This window comes from Leptopilina heterotoma, unplaced genomic scaffold (assembly GCF_015476425.1).
Source record: "Leptopilina heterotoma isolate Lh14 unplaced genomic scaffold, ASM1547642v1 Lhet_369, whole genome shotgun sequence".
In the NCBI taxonomy this organism is placed as follows: domain Eukaryota; kingdom Metazoa; phylum Arthropoda; class Insecta; order Hymenoptera; family Figitidae; genus Leptopilina; species Leptopilina heterotoma.
In genome coordinates, this window is record NW_025111048.1 from 448,913 (window position 1) to 474,885 (window position 25,973).

The 25,973-nt window shown below is 31.5% G+C and overlaps 1 protein-coding gene across 8 annotated transcripts in view; it reads left to right on the forward strand.

The window, feature by feature from the left end:
* The window catches only part of LOC122505785, a 48,590-nt gene that overhangs the window by 17,841 nt on the left and 4,776 nt on the right, over positions 1-25,973 (forward strand). For 2 of the 8 annotated variants that reach the window (XM_043617614.1, XM_043617613.1), the window contains exons 2-8: positions 17,295-17,447; positions 18,104-18,244; positions 18,842-18,994; positions 22,541-22,681; positions 22,896-23,010; positions 23,178-23,392; positions 25,476-25,505. In XM_043617614.1, the coding sequence (XP_043473549.1) occupies positions 17,295-17,447; positions 18,104-18,244; positions 18,842-18,994; positions 22,541-22,681; positions 22,896-23,010; positions 23,178-23,392; positions 25,476-25,486 (929 nt within the window). In that variant the 3' untranslated portion in view covers positions 25,487-25,505. The remainder of the gene's footprint in view (positions 1-17,294; positions 17,448-18,103; positions 18,245-18,841; positions 18,995-22,540; positions 22,682-22,895; positions 23,011-23,177; positions 23,393-25,475; positions 25,506-25,973) is intronic. The other 6 variants (XM_043617616.1, XM_043617615.1, XM_043617608.1 and 3 more) reach the window with 3 other exon arrangements.

Genomic DNA, 25,973 nt, shown 5'->3' on the forward strand with positions numbered 1-25,973 from the left:
ATTTATTCAATTCAATTAAGTGTAAGATCTTAATATAAGTAAATATTTGTTTCAAGTCGATTAAAAATTATATTCTATTAATCCCATATTTATTTGAAGAAAGAAATTCATTTTCTTGTGTCAAGTAATTATTAGCATTGAACAGAATTCTTGAATTAAGAATGTAGTATTTGGCGGAACTAAATATGTAATTATTTCAACCAAATATTTTACTTTTCCAAAGTACCAAAAAGTATTGAATCTAGAATATATGTTCTTAAGCGAAATAATAAAGTATTGTCTGGAGAATTCATGTTTCTTGAATCGAATCATTTTATTTATTTGCTTTGAAACTTTTTTTTACTTAACACAATGCCGGTGTTCTTGATCCAAGAAAATATTTTTCTTCAAATGTATATGCAACTTAAATATCAGTTTTTGAAAACTGTCCATTGAGGCTAGGATGGCATAGTGGTAGCGTGACGGCTTCTGGTGCGTGCAACCCGAGTTCAATTCCTCCGACCGTGGAAAATTTTCTTTCAAGGTATATTTGTTGTATTTGTGTTAAGTATTAATTAAATGTAAATATATATGTAAAATAATAATTATTTAATTATTTAAATAAAAAATATAAATGTTAATTAATTAAATAATAAAAATGTTTGACCTAAGTATTAGAAAAGATGGGATGGGGGTAAGGGGGGGGGGGTAATTTAAGTAAATAATTTACTTGTATTGAGAAAGTATTTTTTTGATTGAAAACTATAAATTTTCTCAAATTAAGAAAATATTTTCTCGGACAGAGAACATACTTTCTTGATTTGATACATAAATGATTTTGAATTAATATATTCTGCATTTCTTACATGCTACTTAATTTCTTGGTAGAATTCCATATTTTCTTGGATCAAGAATATCTGTTCTTCTCACAAAATAAATGTTTTCTTCATTTAATCTTGAATTACTTGAACGAACGTTACAAAACATTGAATGAATCGAATAAAATAATTCAATCATCTATATATATTCTTAGAACAAGAAAATATTTTATTCATTTAATACATTTTATATTTCGTATAAGAAGACTAACTTCTTGGTCGAATTCCATATTTTCTTGGATCAAGAATATATGTTCTTCTCCCAAATATCCTATGTCAAGAAAATCGTTTTCTTGAATCAATACTTTAATAGTCTTGGCCGTATTCAATCCCACGATTTACTTCAACCAAGAAAAATTTTCTTGGTTCAATACTTTTTTTTTTTCAGTGTAGAAAAATAGAAATGTGCCTCGCAGTAGAGATTATCTCCTTGAATTAACTTGACTAAAACGAGACTTGAAGAATGCACTTGGTACTTGAAGAGATTTTTGGTACTGAAGTCGAAGAATAAACTTGATGACAATACACAACTAGTTAACTTGGTCGCGGTTGCTGGACTGACACGAAGAACGCAAGTATCTGATTAGAAGGTGATTTCTAGACTCACACGAAGAAGACATGTAGTTGTTTTGGCGGCGACTTCTGGACTGATGAATTCGGCAAGGGTGGCACCTTTGATAGGTTGCCCCTAATTGAAAAAATGATAATGCCACACACTTTTATTACTTCTGGGTCAGTTTTTATCTATTGATTAATTTAAGCGCATGTGCTTGGTCCCTGTATTAGGCAGGTGAGTGACCCTATAGAAGGGTGACAATAGTTAATGACCATATATGGTATCTGCTGTCCAGGTGTCAGAAAATTGGATCGACGTTGTTTGGGTTACAAGAAAAGGTGGATTCAGATTTTAACTTTTCAAAGTAAAAGTACGTGACACAGCTGTAAAATCTTTGTCTTTCGCACTTGTGATCTCTAAATTAAAATATGGCTCCATTCTGTCCCCCACAGCATCTAAACTTACAGCATTATAGACAACATTACCTCAATATTGTTTTAAAGAAATGAGTTAGCAAACTGCAGTTAGAACCTAATTTGACGATTCGGAAGTCTAGATGCATCAAGCGACGACTGGAGCTAATTGCAATATTTCTAACCAATACCCAGATCAATTTACAATACATAACAATATCAAACAGTAAAGCGGACTATAGGAAATCTATTGTTAGTAGACACATTGCTCGCAATATACAGAAATAGAATTCGTTTTATAAGAAATTTGCGCAATGAAAATTCAAAACCATTATTCCTGCAATATCCATTAGGATAATGTACCTAAAGATCAAAGTGGCATGACGCAATACCCTATCGGCTTTTATGCAATATAATATTGACAATTTTTCATCTACTATTCAACGGTATTAAAAAATATGCATATTTCCATCTAGTTTTTAAAATGTAATAAAAATTACTTAAAAATGATTCAGAGTTTATTTTCAAAAAAGATAAATACATTAATTGAAATCCATTTTTCGCATTAAACTTTACACATTCTTTTTAAATTAAAAAAAATTGGCTCCCTTTTTGAATAGTCAATATAGTACATCTCTTTTGTAAACTTTTTCAGGAATTGTAAAAATGAAACTTTATACTATAGATTTTCGTAAAAGTGTTACTTTATTTCATCTGTGTAGACACAGATGAAAAGACACGATCGTAAAAATGAATATTCATTCGCTGCTATTAACACACTTTAGTGTTTATTGTCATGATTCGGGAGCACATTTTACATTTATGGAATGGTAATGGTGCAGTTTGGAATTAAACTTTTTATGACTCACAACTTCTTCAAGTTTCTAAAACTTTATGAAGCAAAGTTGAAATGATTTAATCTTCAATATTGGTACAAAGCGATAATGAAGAAAAATAGAAATTGTATTTCTAAATAGTCATTTAAAAAATAAACTTTTTTATACTTTTAAAATACAAAACAAAAATTTAAATAGATATATGTAAACCTCTATTGTAAGTTTGTAGAATTAATGGATTAATTCAGGGTCAGAATTATCATAATATGATAGTTATTCTTAATTCTCTTATTTTTCTTTGTTAATAAATATAGAAAATTTAAAAAGAATAAGGAAACATATATAGAGAGGCAAAGTATACTGCAGTCTGCACTGCGGATATATGAACCTTTGTTCTTTTAAATCATTTATTTCGACTTTAAAGTCTTTCACAAATTAGCAACGAAGTCTATTAATATACACAAAAATTATCAAATGTCATGAACTCGAGGTCGAAACGAAGCTTTTTTGCCGGTGGCCCATTTCAATCGCCATACAAACTAGATGTCATCGAGATACGGACAATTTTTGGAATTACCTCACGTTGCGTTTTGTTATGTAATTACATAACAAAACGCAACGTGAGGTAATTCCAAAAACTATATTAGAGGATAATGGAAGGAAGTTTAGAGGATTATTTATCAATTAATATAACATCTGGATTAAAAACAATAAATATAATAATTGCAAAAACAATAAACTTGTGAAAAGGATTGAATTTTTGGTCTTATTTCTTATTGTTACATTACTGAAAAGTTTGTTTGAAGAAACAGACAAAAAAGATCGTTTAAAGGACTACAGACGCAAACAGGCATTTTTTTTTTTTAAATTAATATAATAATTTTGGTAGACAAAATAATCGGTCAAAGTACATAATTTATACGTAAATGATAGAAAGGTTTTCAAGAAGTAAAGACAAATAACTGAGTTGGCAAGTAAAGTCTTTTTTCTCAAAAAATCAGCATGATAGTCTCTGTAGATATTGAGCGTCTCTGTGCCTGGCACCCTTCTGACCTCTATATATATATTCACACACAGATATGCATACACACATACCTCTCATCTCCCTATCTTTCCTCTCTTTGCACATAAACGTTATAAAAGTACGCTACGTCTCGAACCTCTATTGCACCAGATAAAGAAAACTGCCTCTCACACTCTTTATGCTCATCAAAGATAAACTGACCTTGATCCTATGCGCCCTCTACCTTACTTAAAAGCTCTTTTAGGAGCCAAAGATATTTACATTTTTCTCCTCTAAAAAAAATAAAAAAAATTACTTAAGGGGTTAGAGACAGTCAGCGACATGAAAGAAATGAAAATTTTAAATAATTTTCTTGATAGAAGGTTAGTTTTTTCATAAAACGTATTAAGCAATCTTCTTATGCATTAAATCGAGTTCATTTCCTAAAATTTTGCGGCAAAGATTCTATTTATTTTTTAAATAGATTACACGTGAATTTGTGTTTCTTGATGACCATCACAAATTTTTGTTTTGGATGAATCATCTAAAATTAATCGAGTAAGGGAATTTCCAGGGTAGATAAGTTTTGGATTGAAATACTTGTTGGGCGGGACACTTTTGTTCTAGCATGATTTTCTCCTTGTTCTTGACTTCTGAACCTGTGACTATGTTAGTGTTTTCTTTTTCGTCGAACTTCTCCTGGCATAAGATTAAACGAGGTGGTAAAAAGACCTTGTCTAAAGATTCTTTAATTTTAATAAGGAGTTCTCCTATTTTAGAGGGATCTGCTCCCACAACCTTGGCACAGCTGGCCTCTAGGTTTGCATCCTTACGAATCTGCTCCATCTGTTACCCTTACGGTCATCAGTGATTCTTGCGGAGTTTGTTTCGATCTTTTGAAAATTTTCCCTATCCCTAACTTTCAATCGATTTTCGACATTTTTAGCCTAGGTTCCAACTTTGTATTTCATTTATCACTGCACTAGGACCTGACTGGGATTTTAAATAAAATGTTTATTGAAAAGAATAAAATTGATCAGTTGAGTAAATTTTTTGTATTCAATTGCAACGAAAAATATATTTATTTTCTGTTAAAATCACAATATAGAAATAAAATGTTATTTTGCAACTAATGTTTGGAAGAGATTTGATGCAGGTGCTTTTGGTGCATGGATAAATAGGAGCTTAAAGTAGTCGACATGAAAGTTTGTCTCTAGAGTACTTTAATAATTAGTTATTTATATGAACCTGTCCGCTTTATAGCTTGTTACATGTATTTGTAAAGCTTACTCACGACATTATCAGTGCCTCGCGTGGTCAGCAGGTTTTCTCACAAATGTAAATACACATGTATGTATGCAATGTTTGTTTGTGAACTCATGCCATTCTTCCACGACTTTAAAGAAAATGAATAATTCACCGATTTGTTAATAGCGCTGTTTCTACTTCAGTGCACCTCATGCTAAAATGATTTAATGCATCTAAAATCCACATTGATTTTCTTATCCAACCGTTTTTCATAATGAAAAATTAAAATCAATGTACTCTTGCATTTTCAATATGGCGTCTCATTATTCTATCTCGTGACTTTAATAAATATATAATTTAGGAAAAATTAGTGCTATATTTATTGTTGTCATAATGTAACCTACTTTCTTAACATTTTAGTTCCTCGTTTTAAATAAGAAATCTAAGTTGGGATGAGGATATAACTCAATAATTATTAAGATGTTGATTTTGAGTTGCATTTATTAAATTAGGTTACAAATAGATTTTCTTGAATGTCAGAGAAAGCATCTCCTTATAAGCAATACGTTTAATCGATTTGTGATAGAAATTAAAGTTGAATTGAAAATTCTAGGTTTCGAAGATTTATACTACATATGAGAAAAGCCGCATAAAATTGTGAATATTTGAAAAAGTTACAGATACTCATGCCTTGATGGATTTTTCATGCTCTTGAGTCATGTTACTCTCGAGCAGCTTTGTGAATATGAATAAGAATTTACGAACTCCCTCGAGGGAAATTTCACACAGTGTAAAGCAATTTTCTTGCCGAAAGCCTTTACTGAATTCTTCAAAGCAATCTTCTCGTTTTTTTTCGATACACGATTGAAGTTTATTGTAACCAGCAAGATATTTATAAAATTTGTTACAAAAGTAAAAAAAAATCGATGAACCAGTATTCAAGGTTATTACATTTTTTTTCTTTTCCTTTTTGAAGATTTTGTTACCTTGAACGGTTGACATGAAGACCTTACAATCTTCCCTTTCTGTAATGAGATTCGTAATGAATATTATCGGGGCCAATACAACTGGAACATTATATATCCATTTCATTAACCACCAGTCTTCTTACATTCTGAAAGTCGTCTATTTTTCATAAATCAACAGTCTTTAGAAGATTTTGACATTTACGTTTTTGTATAATATTCATGATAGTACTTACCATTAGGAAAACCAAATCTTCTTTTTTTTTTAAAAGTGTCTCACTGGTATATCCCTTCGAAAGCAACTTGAGCTCTATGTGATCTAACTTTTCCAACCTGTTCAACTCTTCTTAGTGGGTTTTTCTTTCTTGTTGAGTTTACCCGTCCAACTTTTCTGTGGATGCTGTCTTTGTCTTTGTCTCCTTGCTGAGTTTGGCATACTTTTTATAAGCGAAAAATAATCGGAATGGAAAAAGTTGTTGTTACTTCTTTTACATATCTAATACATGTCCACTGATGGACTGGATGCTGTAAGATCGATTTCAATCAACCAATTACCGTTCCTCGAGGGTGTACGACTACTCGTCTGTATTAATCCATTTATATGGAATTATAGTGCCTTGAGGATTTGATGCATTCAACTGTATCACGACATTAATTAGATCTATTCAGCTGTTTGATAAAATAAACTATATTATAATGCATAATTAAACAAATTTTATTTTGCAAATGTTTATTTGTCTAATTGCTAGATATTCTAAACCTTGAGAAAGTTACGTTTGTAGCATAAATTAATGTTTTGAATTAGGAAGATTAATTGAAATCATCATTTGTGTTCAATTTTTTCACGCTTTGAGTTTATAATAAATTGAACACTTGGTACAGTATGACATGATGTTCAAAGTGTACTTTTGTATTTTAAAGTATTATACGTATGCATATCATGACCTTTAACTAAAGACAAACTTTAACTACAATACATGTTGCATATATAAACTATTACATGAAATTATAAATTAATTGTATTGTTCTATTTCATAGTTACTAGAAGTGAGTAACAATAATAACATAATTATAAGCCTTACTTTTAGAAAGTATTGTTGACATAAGACAAAGTTCAATGTTCGTGCATATGTCGAGGACAGTATTTGTGCTGCCGACAACAAATGTAAAGTTAGAGAATTAAAGTAAATCTTTGATTTTAATTCTCACTTATTGCATGGATCCCTCTATGGGGGGCTACCTACTGTAAAGCAAGAAGGTTTAATTAATGGCTTATTAATGACTACACCTTTACTCTAAATCATAGTATTAAATAGTCCATCAAATAAATATTGTTTTGATGACCAGATAACGCTATCTGAAATTTTAGAATGAACCATTTGAATGAGATCAAATATAATGGGTAAATAAATTTAACCTACAGTTAAATTTTTTTTAAAATCATAAATCATGATATTAAATTAATTAGAAACTCGTTAAAATAAAAGTTGTTTGTGACTTTAATTCTTAGTAGCTACAATAATAGTCCCAAATAGATCGATTACAAAGGGACAATTTGTATTAGTTACCCTCAGCGAGAGAAAATTGATATAATAGGCAAGTAGGGTGGCAGAATTTGACACTGGGCATGCAAAAGGTCTCCCGGGAATTCCAACTGTCGCGTGCAACGTTTAATGCATAACTATAGAACGATATCTCAACTAACATGCAAATATTTTCCGTAACATGTTGAATTGTAGCGTTTTTCAAATTTTAGACTGCAATTATGTTAACTTTACCATTATTTAATATACAATTACAAGAATTTCTCCTTGTATATCCTGTATTAGAAAAATTTTCTTATATTCTCCATATTTCTAAATAATTATATTGCGCATTATTCTTGTCTAGAAAAATTTTCAATAAAATTTTTTCATGATAAAATTAAAAATTCTTTATATTAATAGTAAATTGAGATGTACAAATAAATTGAAATAGACAAATATATACTGAATTTCCTCTCACGTACTGAATATTTCATAACTTGAATAGTTTTCTAAAGAATTCGGTAAAAATGAAAAATTCTCTACCTCTCTGTATGTAGTTTATGTGTAGAGCATTCTTTTTTTTTAAATTATATGGTTGCTTGTTATTGAAAAAACGATTAATCGATATTCTATGGATGTTAAGAAAGGCGGAAAAAATTATTTGATTGATTTCTTTTATTTTAAATAAGTTCTCAGGTCACTAAACACAACCTTCCATTTCTTCAATCATGTATTAAAATTACGTATTTAATATTGTAAATTCTATTTAGTAGAATTTATTTTTTACATAAATTGTTAAAAACAGAAATTTTAAATAAAAATTGTGAACAAATCTTGGAAAGAAAGTTTTAGTAGTCACCATTTAAATAAATGTAAATTATACTTTGCGTATCGATTGCCGGTGCAGAGTAATTATATGCACATAAGCACATGTAACGTAGGTCTTTATGGATATTATACAAGCTTAACGTTGAACACACTTTATGAAGAATTGTTCACCTATCTGAAAGTTATTAAGTAAAACAAAGTCACGCACAAAAAGTATTTTTTTTTTGTTTAAAGATTTTTTATCAATAAAATTATGATTTTCGTTTAAATAGAAAATTAAATCAATTCTTCCTAATTTTTCAAATTTTAAAACAAATTTTTATACTTTGCCTGCAAATAAATCTTCACACTCTCTCTGAATGTGAATTTTCGTTTTTAAACCACAGTACGCTTTAGTTGTGTACTGGTACGTTTATCATTGTAGATTTTTTAACGAATGGAAAATAAAAAACGAATAGAATGATAAAGTGTGTTTTCCAATGATGAATAGTGCTTGATTTATGACATATACGTATAGATATAGATGATAAAAAATTGGAGAATGCGTTCTAATCGAAATTTTGAGTAAAAAATATTAACGCTAAATATATAAGGACAGAGAAAAGCTTTCTATCAGGGTGAATTGTAGGGGAGCCGACGCAGTTGGAGGTGCGGGCCGTGGGACATATCGCAGGTGAAGGCATTGGCACTGTGCCATTCGAATGACCTACTTTTAACGCGTAGATTGACCCGAAGCGTCGCGACGCGCTGTCGACGCCATTATTATACCTACTTGCGGACGCTAAACATGCTGCATTTTAATGACAAATTGAGAACAGACTTTCAATAAAAAAAATACTTCTAAAAATGTATACAGTAAAAAAAAGATATTATTGTATTCAATTACTTTTGATATTGATTACTGAAAAAAAGAAAATTTATTTTTTAATTTTTTTTTAAATGAAAAAATTTATATTCACGCTAATAAAAATTTAAACTATTTTCTTTAATTTTTCCAAAGTTAATAGATTTTATTTTTTATTTGAATTTAACATAAAGATTTAATTAAACTTTAATATAAAAATTTCTTTCGAAAATTATTTTTGACAGTTTGAGATCATAATCATCGTCACTTTAATAGCTTCTTTGTTGTCAGTGGGTTGTTTAGTCCTCAAAAATGTAAGCTATCTGTTGTCGATAATTTATCTGCAGTTATCGGTAATATAGATTGTCTGCTTGTCCAATATTGCATCATAAAGCCAATGCGAATGAATTTTGGTCTTCTGCTACAGTGTCCACAACATCAAAAGATTCTTGTTAACTGTGTAGCCATTTGAACATTCAGGATCATCATTCAACGACGGAAAAAATAATCAGAAAAGTGGAAAGAAAAAATTAGATGAAGATGTTTATCCACCACCTGTGATTGATGATATACTTTCCCAATTGAAAAGAGTCAAATTGATTTTAGCATTTGATCTGTCATCAGGATTCCATCAAATTTCCATGGAAAATGTAAGTCAAAAATATACAGGGGTTAGCACAAGTGGATGACATCATCAATTTACTAGAATACAATTTTGTTTTAAAATCACTTCAGCCACCTTTCAAAGAATCATGGATCGAGGATTTCCAGGATTAATTGATAGAGTATGTTTTGTGTACTTAGATGATATTATCTTCTAGACCTACATTGGAGGAACGTAATAAAACTTTAATTAATATTGTAGAGAGACTTTTAGTCTTGGGATTCAAACCACAACCGAATAAGTGTGAATACCTTCGCGCAGAATTAGAATATTTATGACACATCATCACGGAAGAAGGAGTAAAACCAAATTCTTTAAATATACAAGCAGTTTAAAATTTCAACGAACCAAAAATTGTGATAGAAGTACACTTATTTTTTGTGGTATTTTAGAGAAAACTTATTAACCATTTGGCGAATATTACGAAATACTTAACAACATTCATTGCTAACGGAACAATTTTTAAATGAACAAGTTAGTAATACAAGTTTTAAACTATTCAAACATTTGCTGGGACAATCATCAACATTCAAATATACAGATTTAAGTAAAAGATTTTTGTTTCGACAACGGGTGACCCTGATGTACAAATAGAAATCAAACTTTGAATATCCATATTGCTATACTTCAAGAATATTAAATAAAGCAGAACAAAATTATAATTGAGCGGAATAAAATGAATGGAAATCGTGTTTCTGATACAGAACGTGGATAGTAAAAAAGAAACTTCAGCAGATAGTTTACAAGGCATTGAAATGACTTTAATAAAAGTAGAATAACACGCATCACCTCATATAGAAAAATGCCATAAGAAGTCCGATGACACACCTGACACAAGCGATCATAAAAATGATATTAAAACCGAATATCGCGATGAAATACTATTATTGACACAATATTCTGAAGACTGAAAAAAGGATAAAGAAATTGGTAACGTTATAATGAAACCTAATGCTCTCAAATGATATTATTTTTTTGAGCATAGGGACTTTTGGGAAATATGCTTACAGATACCTTGGATTCCGCAATCAAGGGCTGTTCCAAAGACTCCAAATTCCATTACCGGAAATATGGTTGGTATTTATATTATCGTCATACTTCTTCTTACATAAGAAGCAGCTCAGGATCTTCTTACAATCGGAGAACTTGAAACGTCTTAACCGCACTTAAAGTTCCTTTCGAAATTTATTCTAATATGTTTGTATCTCAGGCATCGATGACACTGGACGACCATTACCCTTTTCTTAATTGGGCAATACATAAAACCAATTTTTACGTGTTCCAATTTCTCTATTCGTTTTTCTTCTTTTGGGTTGGTGACTTTAATCGCGAGCTTTAATACTCTACTTTTGGGCACTAAGACCGTACTCCTGCTTCTTCCTGGCTTTCTGAGCGTTTTCATCAACACAAACCTTTGCCTTTTGAGTAAAATAAGTCGATCTTGAGTAAGGGATCTCGAGCGAAAGTCTTCGATCTATCGACTGCACCTTTCCCATGCTTCCAACCGCTTTGGTAACCTCTGCACTAAAAGCCTCCTTCGATTTTAATGAGAGGTCCCCCTTATTTGTAGTTTTCAGTACAACCACTCTCGTATGACTAACCTGCTGCTGCCTGCTTTCATGATAATTTGTGTATATAATCTTTTTACAATGACCCGTGGCACTGCAATAAATTTTGCGCCCCCACAATCCATGCGCACTTAAGCTTTAGTCCTGGGACTGAAGCTGAGATTTCCCGTTTCCGGCCTGCTCACTTAAGATACTTTCTCTAAATTTGTAGAATCCATTTATTCTTGCTGTTTGGTTGTTCTTTAGTGAAAAGCTCCATCATCACTTCACAGTCTAATCAACATATCCATAATGTGCATAATATTTGTCAGTGGAGAACCATGAACCAATATTTTCAGGACATCCATTATGCCTGTCAGTTGATTACCATCCGTGGAGTAAATAAATATCATTACTACAACCAGTATATAAGATAGAAGATCTTTTGGTATCATACTTTCTATATGCTGCTGACCTTTAGGCTGTTGTATGTATAATATGTGTTCAGATATTAAACAACTACAAACCAATGGTGAATTTTCACGACGTTACAGTTTCCTCTGGCGCAAGAACTCAATGTACCATTTTATGTGTAACGATGGGCTATAATATAGCAAATAGCATGCATTGTACAGTACAGCCATGGTCGTTGTATTCTGCGTGATTGCAAGGAGAGAGTAGCGAACGCGCACGTAATTCGCGCCGCCGGCAGTCGCTCCCCCCACCACTCGCTCTCTTCGTACCGCGACAGAGCGAAACTCTTATATCAAGCGACACGATTCAAACTCCTCAGTTCGTAGCCTGACATGCTTCAAGGAGCTCCTTGGGAAGGATGGTTACGAACTCACACCCTAGCCCTTTTACCACTTGGACCTCCCTGCGGGAGCTCTCACGAGAGGACCTCGTGGTAAAGATTTCCTTTTCCTATACTCTGCCCCCCAGGTCTATATAGGAGCTCTTATTACACCTGAGGCTAAGCTACGGAGACGATTCCTTCCCTCAGGGAGCACCCTGTATAAGGAATCGACCGTTGAGTTCTTAATTCACAAATCTTTCGCGTCGGACAAGAATATCGGCAGCGTTTCCGGTATTAGAATATTGTTTCTGCCTTAACGAAGAGCAGATTCAGTTTCCTCAGAGTGCACGTCTTGGTCGCGTCGGTCACGATAGATTATGGAACGAATTCTAGACTAGTTTCGTGAATTATAAACTCGATAGTATGCGAAAGTTTCAGACAAAAGGAAAACCTATGTAAACTAGTTTCGAATATTTTATTACTCGCATTCTTAGTTATTTTTATTGTTAATAATTGTTTGATTAGTAAATGTTAATTTACTCGCGTCTCGAAATTATATTGTTATTAATATTTCTCGATTAGATTCTCGACCATTATTATATTTTCGTCGTACTTGAATTATTATTATTATTTTCTATTTTATTATGGTTAATTCTAATTTCTAATTATTTATTATTTTTTGTATATTATTTTATTAATATACTTTTCTTTCGAAGGTTTAATTCTCGCCTCGTTATTGACTACACTTTTACTCAGAATCACAGAAATCAAATTAAGCTCAATAGATGGCGCTTTACGCCAATAACTATGGATAATTATTTATTTAATTAATATTTAAGGGAACCCGGACTCCATCCGGCGAGCGAATTCCCAGCAAATAAAAACCCAATCATTACATATGTAAATATCAATTTATACTCCTCCATTAATTCATCAAAGGTGTCGATTTAATTCTTATATTGTTTCGAAACCTGACATTTCATGAATGTCTGGTGAAAGTTTCAAGTCGACATACGAATAAATGACGAAGTTATAGTCAGAAAGTTGGTGTACTGCTTTTTCAGCATTAGGTTTCAGTTCTTTTTTTTATAGGTATAATAAAAAAACTGTTTTTCCCTTTAACACAATAGTGATTATATAAATAGTAAACAGAAACCTATACTAAAAATAGATTTACTCTTATTTGCAGAATCTTTTTGTATTGATTTGCACCATCTGCTAAAGAAGTAGAATATAAAATCATGTTTTCATATGCAACTGAAATGTAAACATCTTCCTGCTTTGATGAAACTCAGATGCCAATTTTTTATCGTAGTAATAGCATTATACTTGCAAATCCTTATTTTTCAGAAAATGATGGAAGTTCTCTTAAAGTGAGATTATAAGAAAATCGATAGACAAGTTATTACATTATTTTTCTAGACAAAAGAATTACTATTTTTTTCATTAATTTTTTTATATAATTGTTAGCATAATTTAAATATATTTGTCGATATGTTTAATTAAAAAATATTATAAAAGATAAAATAAAATAGAATTATTAGCTAAAGTTAGGTGACACATACATTGTGACGAATAAGAATAAAAAAAATTTCAAAAGTAAAAAATACTTGTAAGAGTTATAGGACTTATGCCAAATTACTTACTTTATTCATTGTTGCCTAATGAGGTAAGAAGAAGGCAAAGATGAAAATTAAAGTTTGAAACGAGCAAAAGCTGGTTAATTGTTTCGAGGTCAAGATTCACTTTGCCAAAATGAGAACACCTTCAATCATTGAGTTGCAGCAAAGGAGTCAAGGGTGGTTTTGCGGCCTGTTGTTTTAAGTCAAAAGGTAAAGAAGTAGGCCAGCCTCGATCTCGAAATCTCATGTAAACATAATGAAATGCTCACTTTCACTTTGCCTCTTTATTCAAAATTTTTTGAACATTCAAATTTCAACACAAAAATTCTTGTATTTCTAAATATTTTTTTTCTCGTATTTCAATATTTTCAAAGATGATAATTTTTAACAATTTTGAAGTATATTTTTATATTTTTCCAATTTTTTTGTTTCATAATAAAAATAACACTATTTATTTTTGTCAATATATAAACTATCCATTGGAAAATGAAGAGAGCAATTTGAAAGCTGATAAAATAATGAAAACTTTAATAAATTGACCTGAAATAATGAAAATGAGAATCTATCAAATGTATCTGGCTTTTACGAGATATTTGATAAAATAAATCATGGATATTTCGATAACGGATGGTTGTAAATCCGTATCAAAGCGGAATTGCGAATGAATCATAATAGCAAGATTGAAAACCGCTCTGAACGACTACATATAAATCAAATTCATCAATCAAAGTAATAAACATCTGCAAATGTTTGCAAATATCATTCACAATGAAACAATAGACATTTGTAAAAAGCACAAGCATTTAGATTCACATGATGGAAACGGTTTATTTTCAGTATTGACAACGAAGTGCAAGAGTGTAATTATAAATTGATTTCTTAAAAGTCTACATAAGAAATAATTGTCTATTGGAAGGAAAAAAGCTAGAGGAATATAAATGTTTTCATGATGTCCATGAACAATAAAAAGTTTAAACATTTTTGGCTAAAGCTCCCCTGGGACGTGGTTAGTCTTCTTCTTCTCGTCAGCACGCAGCGTGACCCATCTACCGATTTACAATCTTTGTCTATATGGCCATAGTCAAGACACCTATGACATCTTGCTACCATAACTCTTTTCGGCACTGGCCCAGATAAAAAGCCAACCTCTTATGTAGCCGAGAGGCACCAGCTTCACTGCATCTTGCTGTGTGGTTACTACAATAGCAAGCTTAACACCTCGCTTATTAGGTCCCAGGACAGTTACCTTTCTGCTTCCTACTGGCATTGCGGAAACTCTATCCAGGGCCTCCTGGACATCTGTTGGCTCTGTAAGACAATCCAGATCGCGGATCTCGAAAGTAGTTGGCCGGTCTACAATCTGCACCTTACCCAGGTCACCAATCACCCTAGTCACCTCATTGGTAAAAGTCTCCTTATCAGAAGAACCCCTAAGTTTGATAAAGAGATCTCCCTTCTTGGTGGGTACAGCTTCCATACAAATCGTATGGCTTTTTTCTAGGTTCACTTCTTCACGGATCTTTTTGAGAACTGCTGCGAACATCGAACCTTCAGTTACTTTAACAATCATTGATGACCTCTTCTGTAGCCTTCCTTCTTTCTGTGTTTTGTCCTTCGGCTTTTTTAGATGGTCCTTCATTCTTCTTCTTTGAGTTTTTAGTCAACTCAGGACTTGATCCTCTTCCGCTTCTGACCTTCCAAGTAGCATCCCTATTCATCTTAGACGTTCAAATAGTCCTAATGATCCCTAGACGGATAGCTAGAGACAGTTTTGGTCAAGGGTTTTTTATATGAATCGTAATAGGAAGATAGGTGCTACAATCACTTAATGAGAAATCCACACCGTCTACCGGTGATATTACTATGATATCAAGGAAGAGGCGTTCTGGGCACTAACTTTTATGCTTGATGAGTAAAGCTCGATACTCCATTTTATTTTACTTTGGACAATCGCGGTGATACCGGATTTCTTTCTCGGCAGCCAGACACGAACTGGTGAAATTAGGTTAATTGACATCCTGCTTCCGTTCCATATATAGGTCATGCGCACATTAGTTCGCCCCTGCAGCATGATCACAGGCCCAATATCTATGACAGGTAATTGTCTCCGATTAACAGTTGTGCCAAGTAATCTCAATTGTTGTTGAACATTTTTGGTCGGTTGATAATTAAATAAATTTACGATTTACATAATGTGTATTACTGTCAACCAAATCGTGTAGAATTCTCTTTAAATTAATAAGATAATTCTTTACAACTTGTTGTGAGAGGTGTACAAATAAATTCTGTTAACTTATCTACTTTGCATACAACCATGTTGTTCATTAATAATAAAGTAGATTGAATAAACATAGAATGAAGTATGGCTATCAAGGGTTTTGGGGATTTTACTCGGGATTGTTACAGTTCTATAATAACGACTGTTATACTCATAATTCTAAATTATGTTCACTTTACGCTTAATGCCTCTTAAGTAACAATGAATTTTGTTATGTTTAAAATATTACTATTTGGTAAAGAATAATATTATCCCTTACAGTAACTACTTAATTAACAAATCATAAAATTTATTATTATTAATCCAAATGGCCGATAAATATTAAAGTGGAATAGAAATTCAATAAACTATAAAAATTTACCATTAATTATAATTAATGGCAAATTTTTATAGTTCATTAAATTTCTACCAATTAAATGAATATTTAATGCTAAAAATATAGGTACTAATTTAAAAAAAGTATATTACGATACAATCTTAAAATATATGCTTATATAAAATAAATTGTTAAAAAGCGAATTGCAGTTAAGTAGCACACCACGTAAATATGGAATTGAATAGCTAATTTCTGTAAATGATCTCATCATTATTTTAATAGCTCAAAATCAGTATATAGTACTTTTGCGCAGATATATATATATATTTATAGCGAGAAATGTTCGACTCATTACACTCTATCCATAATAATGGAACTTTTAATTGCACTTTGTTGATTAAAAATTCTATCAAAATTAATATTTAAAACTCAACTATTTACACTTTTTGTTACTTTTAAATAATTTTATTTAAGTAAATAATTTATCAAGCAAAAATATTTTAAAAATAAATTCTTCTCTCTTTACTCTTTTAACAAAAAAACATATATGTAGCCTCAGTAGGATTTTACCCTCGATTCTATATATTGTATTTCAAGTGTAGAAACCTCAATACTGCAATCAAGCAGAATTTACAAGCGAGGGAAGAATAAACTCTCTTTCTATTTATAGGAACAAAAAGAGCCATAAATATTTTCTTTCGATTGCGTTTTACATTTTTTAAATTAAATCTTTAAAGGATTTTATTAAAATTATTCTGTGTTTAAGTTTGTAATTTAAATATAGATATTTTTAAAAATCAATAGACAATTACAGTTTTAGAACTGCTGGACAACAATAAGTCACTTGTGAAATTTTATAACCCAGATACTCGTATTAAGAAGCGCAGGCCTTTCGTTTTTTTTCTATCTGTCTTTTCTTTGTGTACCTCTAATTTATTCTAAGTAATTCGTCAAAAATAAATTTTGATATAGAATGAAAATTTTTTTTGTTCCAGAACTAAAAAGCCATGGTGAACAGAAGTTTGGAGACAGTTGTAAAGATGACACAGACTGTGGATTTGATGGGTCAGAATGCAATCCTGAGCAAAAGAAATGTTACTGCCGAAAGGAATTCACTGTTACAAATCACATTGACAAATGTGGAATGCGTGAGTATTTTGTTAAAACTTTTTTCTTTTTTACTACAAATTTTTAAATATTCCAAATAATACGCCTACTAATTGAAAGTTCACAGGTTATTGTTTTCATTTTATATCGTAATGGTTTTAGTTTAATGCATTAAATACATAACTAAAATAAGAAGAGTAAATACTTTATTAGAAAAGAAAATTTTTGTCTAACACTTTTGAACTTTAAGTCGTAATTTTTTTTTGTCTCACAAGACCATAAAATATTTTTAATTTCTTTAAAATTTTTATTGTTGCTTCGACCTCTTTAAAAAAATGTTCAGTGGTGTTACGATCAATCATATAGTACCCAGAATGCTAATCAATAATGTGCAACAAGTCTAAAGTGTTTGTTATGAAACCAATTATTACCTCACCTTATCACACAGAAAATCAACTTTCCACCTAGTTTCTTAGAGGTGAGTGAGTAAAAGAAAACCTTTCTTATATAGACGTTAGAAAATATTTTCCATCTAAAAAGAAATTTATTTTTTGAAAATTCTAGTTGCATAGTCCACTACATAACGGCTTAATGATATGATGATATGAATTTGAAAAAGTGCCAAGTAGGATATATAGAAGTAGACATTCTAAACTAAAGTTATAATTTTCTAAAAAAATTTTCCTAAAATTTACAGCTGCCAATATTGACGAATCGTGCTACTTCCATGAACAGTGTCAAGGAAAAGTTCCACAAACTGAATGTCGAGATGGACTTTGTTCTTGCGTCTTTGATAAAATTCCTAGGTTGAATGATGACAATACTATAGAGTGCATCGGTAATATTTGAAAATATTTTTTTTTAATTTAAGGCCAATTAGTTATTGTTATTTTAAAAGTTATTAAAAATATCATAAATAATATAATTCCTTACCTATAGTCAACTTTTTAGAAGATGTGAGAAATGGATCCTACCTTTTTTCTTATAGTTTAAGCTTAATATAAATGGTTTGAGTCTTGGCTAAAAAGTGTCGGTAATAGTCGGTGCAGGGATCTGTAGATAGAACGTTCTCTGTCTTTTAATTGTTATATCAACTATTTTAAATATATCTTTAATTATTAACTAAGAATCAATTTTTTTGTAATATAAACTAAAAGTCAGTTGGTCAGTTGCTCCCATACATTTCTCCAAATTAATTTTATCAATTTGGAATTGCAATGAATGTTCGATTAACCAAATATCTCTAATCTCGAAAGCAAATTTAATAAAATACAAATTACATTTTCGGGAGGATTCAATGCTTCGAAATGTGCCACCTGTTAATAAAATTGATGTTCGATAAATTTCTCACTCGATAAAATTGATTTAGAGTAATGACAAAAAATCAAACGATTATTTAAAAGATATATTTTTATGAAAAATTACATTTTTATAGATTTACCACCGAGAGAAATTAAGAAGATTGGCGACAACTGTAAGACTGACAGTGAATGTGGATTTTTTGGAGCTCACTGTAGTAGTGATCATAAAAAATGTTTCTGCAGAAACGAATTCCTCACTTCGAATCAAATTGATAAATGTGGAAATCGTGAGTTTTCTATTTGATAGGAATTGTAGTCAGTGGATGTGTTGTAATATTTTTTAGAAATATAATGTGTATGTCAAATTACAATTACGATGATACTTAATTTTTTTAACGTCCTTATTAATTTAATAAAAGAATTTTAAACAAATAATGACAAAATAGTTTTATAATTATTCCATTTTGCAAATTTCTAATAATCTATCATACCCTTTGTAATTAAATTCCACTCAATATTTACTGTTTAAAAATATTTATTATTAATATTAAAAACTCATTTAATCAAAGTTTTAATCATCCCACATTTCATTCAACTTTTTCACCAACAGAAAACATAATTTATTTTCCATTAAAAGAAAAGTTTGATGTAAATTATAATTTGACAATTAATAAGTTGCATTATTATAATTTTCCTTCTGGTCTCATTTGTTTGTCTATTATTATATCTTATTTGCTTCGTTCAATTTATAGTTTCTATTCAATTATTTAAGTTTAATTGAAAATGCACTTTGTTTGTGAGAACCAGAATATAGACATTTAAACAGTTGAAAGTACTCTTCAGTGTAAATAAAAGTTGAATATCACATTTTCATAGCAAAGAGCACTTTACGCAATTTGAGAGGAAAGTGAAGCCTTTGGTATTTATGGTAACTTATTTGCAAAACTCTTTGGAAAACTTTACCAATAACGTTAAATGTTGAATAAACAAAAATTTTATAGTCGATAAGTAAAATAATGTTATCCAATCTCAATGAATTCTTATAAATTATTTCTTTATTTATCTGAGACAAATCATTTAAAAAAATATCTTATCCCATTCGCAATATAATTATGGGTATTGTCTAATAAAATTTACTGAATTATCCAATGGAATAAAGCTAAGTATTATAGAGTTGCATAAAAGTTAAGATCATGCTTACTGCACAATTAAGTCAAATATCTTTTAATTAATATTCTAGTTAGAGTTGTCTTTGTCTAAAAAGTGCAATTGTAAAAAGTATCTTTTATTTTTGCTGCTTACATTTTTATTTGCAAAGAGAAAAAACTAGTTACTATGGAATAAAACTATTTAATTCTTTTATAGCATTTGACATCACTTACATACCATCATCGTGATTGAATTTAAGTACTTCAAAATACCTTTGGTACTTAAGTGGTGATCAGACTTACATTAATGCTCGTACATTAATGATGGTCTGAGAAATGTTAGTCTTAAGAGTTACAAGTTCTAGCAATTACAGAACCCAAAAATATAATAATACTGAGTCTACAGTCAAGAAGTTTATGTTTCGATAGGTTAACGAAGTGTACTGCTGTAAAAGCTTAAAGTAGTTTTATGCCGTAATAACTAGTTTTTTCTATCCAATTACTCATTGCTATTTTTATTTTACTAGCCTAGATTATATGCTTATGTTGTATTTTGTGTATACTCAGGTATGTAAATTTCTTACTACACTTCCATTAATCTCAAAAATCATTTTAATTTTGTGGGGGTTATTCACATTTCACATGATGCATATTTCAGGTACCCACTCATCCTTTTCCTAGGTAATACTCCTTTTATTATTTAAATATAAAAATTATATAAATATTAATACAACAGGAATTGTTACAGTATCCTCTCCTAATTTCCTTTTTGCATCTATTGAGTTCTCTTTTTTGTGCATAGAGACTTTTGGGAAATCAGTCTACAGATAACTTGCATTCCGCAATCCAAGATTATGTGGGGTATAAAAGAAACATAAATAAACAAACTTAATTTACATAGCTGGCAACCTACTGCCAGCCCTGACCCTCTAAAACTCGTAACCCTTCTGACTCCGCAAACTCCACTGCCGGCTATTTATGGTTCCTGCTTCCTGGCTTCTTCAAGGCATCAGCCAACACTTGTTGGACCTCTTCTAATTGGGTAAGACAATCCAAATCGCGGATCTCCAACGTTACCCTTCAATCCACAGATTGCACCTTACCCATGTCTTCCAGCGCTTTGGTAACCTCCGCAGCGAAGGCTTCTTTATTGGAGTCGCCTCTGATTTGAATCAGGAGGTCTCCCTTCTTTGCAGCCCTTGCAGCTATGACTCTTGTGTGGCTGACGTGCGGGTTAATCTCCTTGCGAAGCTTACCCAAAACGTCAGCATACGTCTTACCCTTAGCGAGTCTTATTTATCGCCTCATCGTCTAGCGATATGTGCTGTCCTTCCGCTACTGCAGCTCATCACACTCAGAAGACTCGACGCGCTTTCTCTTCTCAGTCTTTCTCCTTTCACGATGTTCTGTGAATCCAATCTCTTCACGATTACCCGTGGAATTGCAAGAAATTGTGCACCCTCACAATCTTTGCGCACTTGAGTATTAGTCGTAAGAGTGGAGATGAGATTTTCCGTTTTCGGCCTGCTCACATGGGGTACTAAATGTTAATTCTTTGATTCCATTCTTGCTGTTTGGTTGTCCTTTAGTGAAAAACCCCGCCACCACGACAAGGTCTACCGTACATATCCATGATGTCAGTCACGTTTGACAGTGGACAAGCACTACCCAACATATCGATGACATCTATTATGTTCAGCAGTGGACAACCATCGACGGTGGAATTTCCCTTGTATTACTGTCATTTCGAATTTAATTCCCTTAATTTAATGCCCTGTTCGTCTTTTATACCTAAGTTCAGAAACATAAAACTTATTGGTCAGGAGTTGGGGTAGTAAGGCAAGCGAAGTCTCCGTTGGGACTAATATTCAACAGTAGGGGAGCGATCACCTGAAACTCGATAAGATCAGAGTTATAAAGGCAATTCGTCTACTTACGGCTCATGGTCTTTTGAATTGTCATCAGCATAAAATAGGTAGACAAGTAACACCTATGTGCAGATTGTGTAAGACGTGCAATGAAACAGCGGCTCACATATTATCTGAATGCCAAATGTTGGCTAGGATCATATATTCTAGCTGGGAACAAGCAATTTATTAATAATGTGCAGGTGGAGAAATTATCGATAGAAGGGATAACGAACTGGAGTTTAGTGCAATGGGTATTAACCTAAGTGTATACTTTCCGTATTTGATAAGCAAATTGGTATAAATGTTTCACCTATTACCTATTTAACATCTCTAATTTATTGAGCTTTAAAAAAATGCTTTTAATTATAGAAGCAAAATATAAACTTGAGATAAACTTTTATAGAGTTTAAATAATCCATAAAATACATTTGACATTTTTTATGCACCAGAGAGTATGGAACGGAGAGAAAGTTTAAAAAGAAATATTACGTACTAAATTTAACTTTTTAGAAGATGTAACTAATGTATCGTAAACCAAAAAAAATGGGCAATTAAATAAGTTAATATAGTTGTATATCCTGTAACGGATTACTTTCTACTGCTTGAAAGTTTCTCTAAACTCAGGCTGCATAAATGTCGATTAATTTAATTTTTAAATTATAAACCTTATGATTTTGGATAAACTGAAAATATGTCTACTTACCAACATTAGGGAACCCCTTTTTTTAAATAATTATTAGATGCCTGATATTATATGATTAACAATATTTTTCAGCTTCGAACGTGAATGAATCATGTGACTTCAACGAGCAATGCGAAATGAAGGTACCACAAACCGAGTGTCGTGATGGCCGATGCATTTGCATATTTGAGAAGATTCCTGTACTTCAAGATGATGGAACTACAGTTTGTATTGGTAAATGCATTAACTTTTTTAAATGTTACACACTGTTCTTAAAGCGACGGCAGCTTTTTAAGTGATCCTATATACCTTGCCTGCACTAACAATTTCCTCAGTTCGCTGTCGACCGATCTCGAGGCTTCTTCTGACTAAACCAATTCTTCGAAGATATATTTACCATCCTCTTGCTCTGTTTTGTGTTTAGACTAATTATTATTCATTTTTGTAGCCGAAATCAGGGAACCTCCAAATTTACGAACTGTCGATCCAGCAATGATTGGAGTCCTCGTTGGAATGGCTTTGATGTTCATCATTATTTGTGTCGTTCTTAGACTTTTTAGCAAGTAAGTATATTCAGAAAAAAATATGATAAATTGTCAGACAGTATGATGGTGTCCATTTCAGAAGTCCTTTAATTATTAGTTACTGAATTCAAAAAACTATCAGTTTGAAAAACTATTAATATTTGTAAACTATGAGAATTTTTATATAAAATTTTTTTTATTTTTAGAGCACGATGGAGGGAAAATCGCACCATCTTTAATACACCAAATGCTCGTCTGATGAACGTCTCATTATTGAAGGACAACAAACTTCTTCATGGACAAGAAAGGCGCGGATCACGCGCCAGTGTCAGAGGACCATCACGACAACCATCAATGGCATCCTTGCGCGCGCATTCGCCAAACGCCTCGCAAGGTGCGAAACACTCTCAGCGAGTGAGCCGTACGGGTTTTTATTCATTCACTTATTAAGCAAGCGAGTTTATCCGCCCTCGTTAATAGAGAAAGTGACTTCTATCAAATATGTAGGTACTCTTTCTGTAGCGCCATAAGTGCCGACCAACAGCGTCAAAAGTCGACGTTATAATTATTAAATTATTAAAAAATTGTTAAGGGATCTAAAGAAGAGTTATATTAGAATCTTCTTATTAATAATGTAATAGGTGCATAGGGATCTTTCTAACTTATTTATTGTTGACCCTGGCAACCTTAAGGGTTGATCTGAAAACTCCACATGCACTGTAACCGGCTAAGTGGTTTTCGTTCATAATGATCAGCTTCGTCTAACTTAAAGTGTGCAACAGGTCTAATAGCAGTCTTATGCAGTTTTAATCGAGGCATAGATAATACCTAATTACCATATGTCCCTTTCTGATGAAGCACAACATAAAATTTATTATTATGCGTCTCAGCTTTTCCAGTTTGTCCGCTTATTCTTGCTCGATGACTATAAATGCAAACTTTATACTCCGATTGATGAGTTCTAAGACCGTCACTTTCGAGTTTTCTGATTTCTTCAGAAAATTATCCAGTGTTCAGTGTTTTATGATCTAAAAACGTTTTTAGAATATAGGACGTTCTGGAGCCGTTATGTAGCGGACATGAAAAGTATTAAACACCTTTTAGAAACGTTTCCGGAACAAAGACGTTTTTATGCCCACTGGGGTCCTCTTCTATAATTTGCAAAAAATTTGCTTTCTCATATTAAAACACAATTGACGGTCTTCCATTATAGCCTCGTCATCTAACTCTGTTGGTACAAGACTACACAAACTTTTCCCACAATTTTCGATAAGCAGGCAATAAATATTCTTCTTCTTTTCTTCAAATTACTCTTATCTCGCCTTTTCACGATTACCTGTGGAACTGCAAAACATTTTGAAAGAAAATAACTTTAAGCCAATTTGCGATTTCGGTTAATGTTGCCAAGAACAAATTAAGTAGGTCACTTAATCACTTAAGTGGGTCACTTTATTGCTGTTTGCGAAAAATTTTAACCTCGATGTTTAAACAATGATGATCGTATATGATCCTTCATAATTACTTCCCTACTTATTTAAATAAATGTTTTCAAAATAAAATTAATTCTTCGTGTCGGCACTTATGAGTAGAGAAGATTTCTACCTCTAGAACAACTCGACTGCTTCAAATTTATGAGAATATTAAAACAAGATCCAGTATTTTAGATTTGATTACCGAAAATATTCGAAAATAAATTAATCCTCAGTTTCTAAATTAATATTCTTGAAAAATACTAGATTTGTCTCATTTTTAAAATTCTCATTAATTTAAATTGCATGTACATACTATTTCTATAGCATGTTTTCTATTAAATTTTTATAATAAATTTATTAACATAACTTTTCTTCATTACTAAAATTTTCTTCATTACTAGCACACATTTCACTGTTTTGAAAATCGTTTTTTATTATTTAGATGATGTGTTTAATCAAAATAGAAAACTCATTTTTTCTAAAAAATATTGTTTTCAAGTTCACTTAAAATTTTAAACACACACCGAATCATTTGCAATTGTAATTAGTCCCATAGAATTTTTAATTAATTTTTAGACGAAACCCTTCAGCAAGTGAATGCTTTACTGGTGATATCATAACCTTCTTCGCAAAAACATTCAACAGTTTTCATTGTTTTTATCGCGATTTTCAATTTTTTCGAGACAATACTCACTCGAATTGCATCACTAACATTAATTATAAAATTTAATGAATGAATATCTGCTCAGAACTCATTCCCTTTGTTTTCTATTTATTTTCCAACTATCAACTTTTTCAAATTCATTTCCAACACTTTAATAATTTTTCACTAATGTATCTATAGTCTTTTTTTTTAATAAATTATTCATCTGTATTTTTAGCATTATTTCCATTAAGGCGCATGAAATCTTTATGAGTTTGCAAAAAATTACAATCGCATTATGCTTGCCAGCAAATATATGTATATCAAATCATTTTTTAACTTTTAAATCTTCGTATTTAATGTCTAATTTGAAAAAAATTTTTGACTAGGAAAAGCATAACGCAACAGGAGAAAATAGGGTAAGTTCACTGGTTTCCGGACGCGTATCAGTGGTCGGACGAAAATTTAAGAAAAACGATATTTTTCTTCATTATTTAATAAAAAAAAAAATCGCAGCACAGAAAATAAAGATTAGTATCAATTTCAACTAATCAATTGTCCGAACATACAATCGTTGTCCGTCCACCGGTGCGTTTACCCTAAATATGTTTTAAATATTCTCAATATCCAAAACTACCCTAGTAGAAATTTGTCGTGGCATGACTAGATTTATTCAAGTTACTGTACAGTTTTAGTCATGGAAGTTTAATCTAGCTTAACTGGCGAATTACTAGACAGCTACTGCATAACACTGTTAAAGAAAATATAAAGTTGAACTTGATTATTACTGCATAGAAGTCCTGTACAGTTATTTTCATGGCACTGTCGAGGCGTTCCGAGAAATGATGTTCCAAAGTTTGTCGTGGCGTTAGCGCTACCGCCAGTTT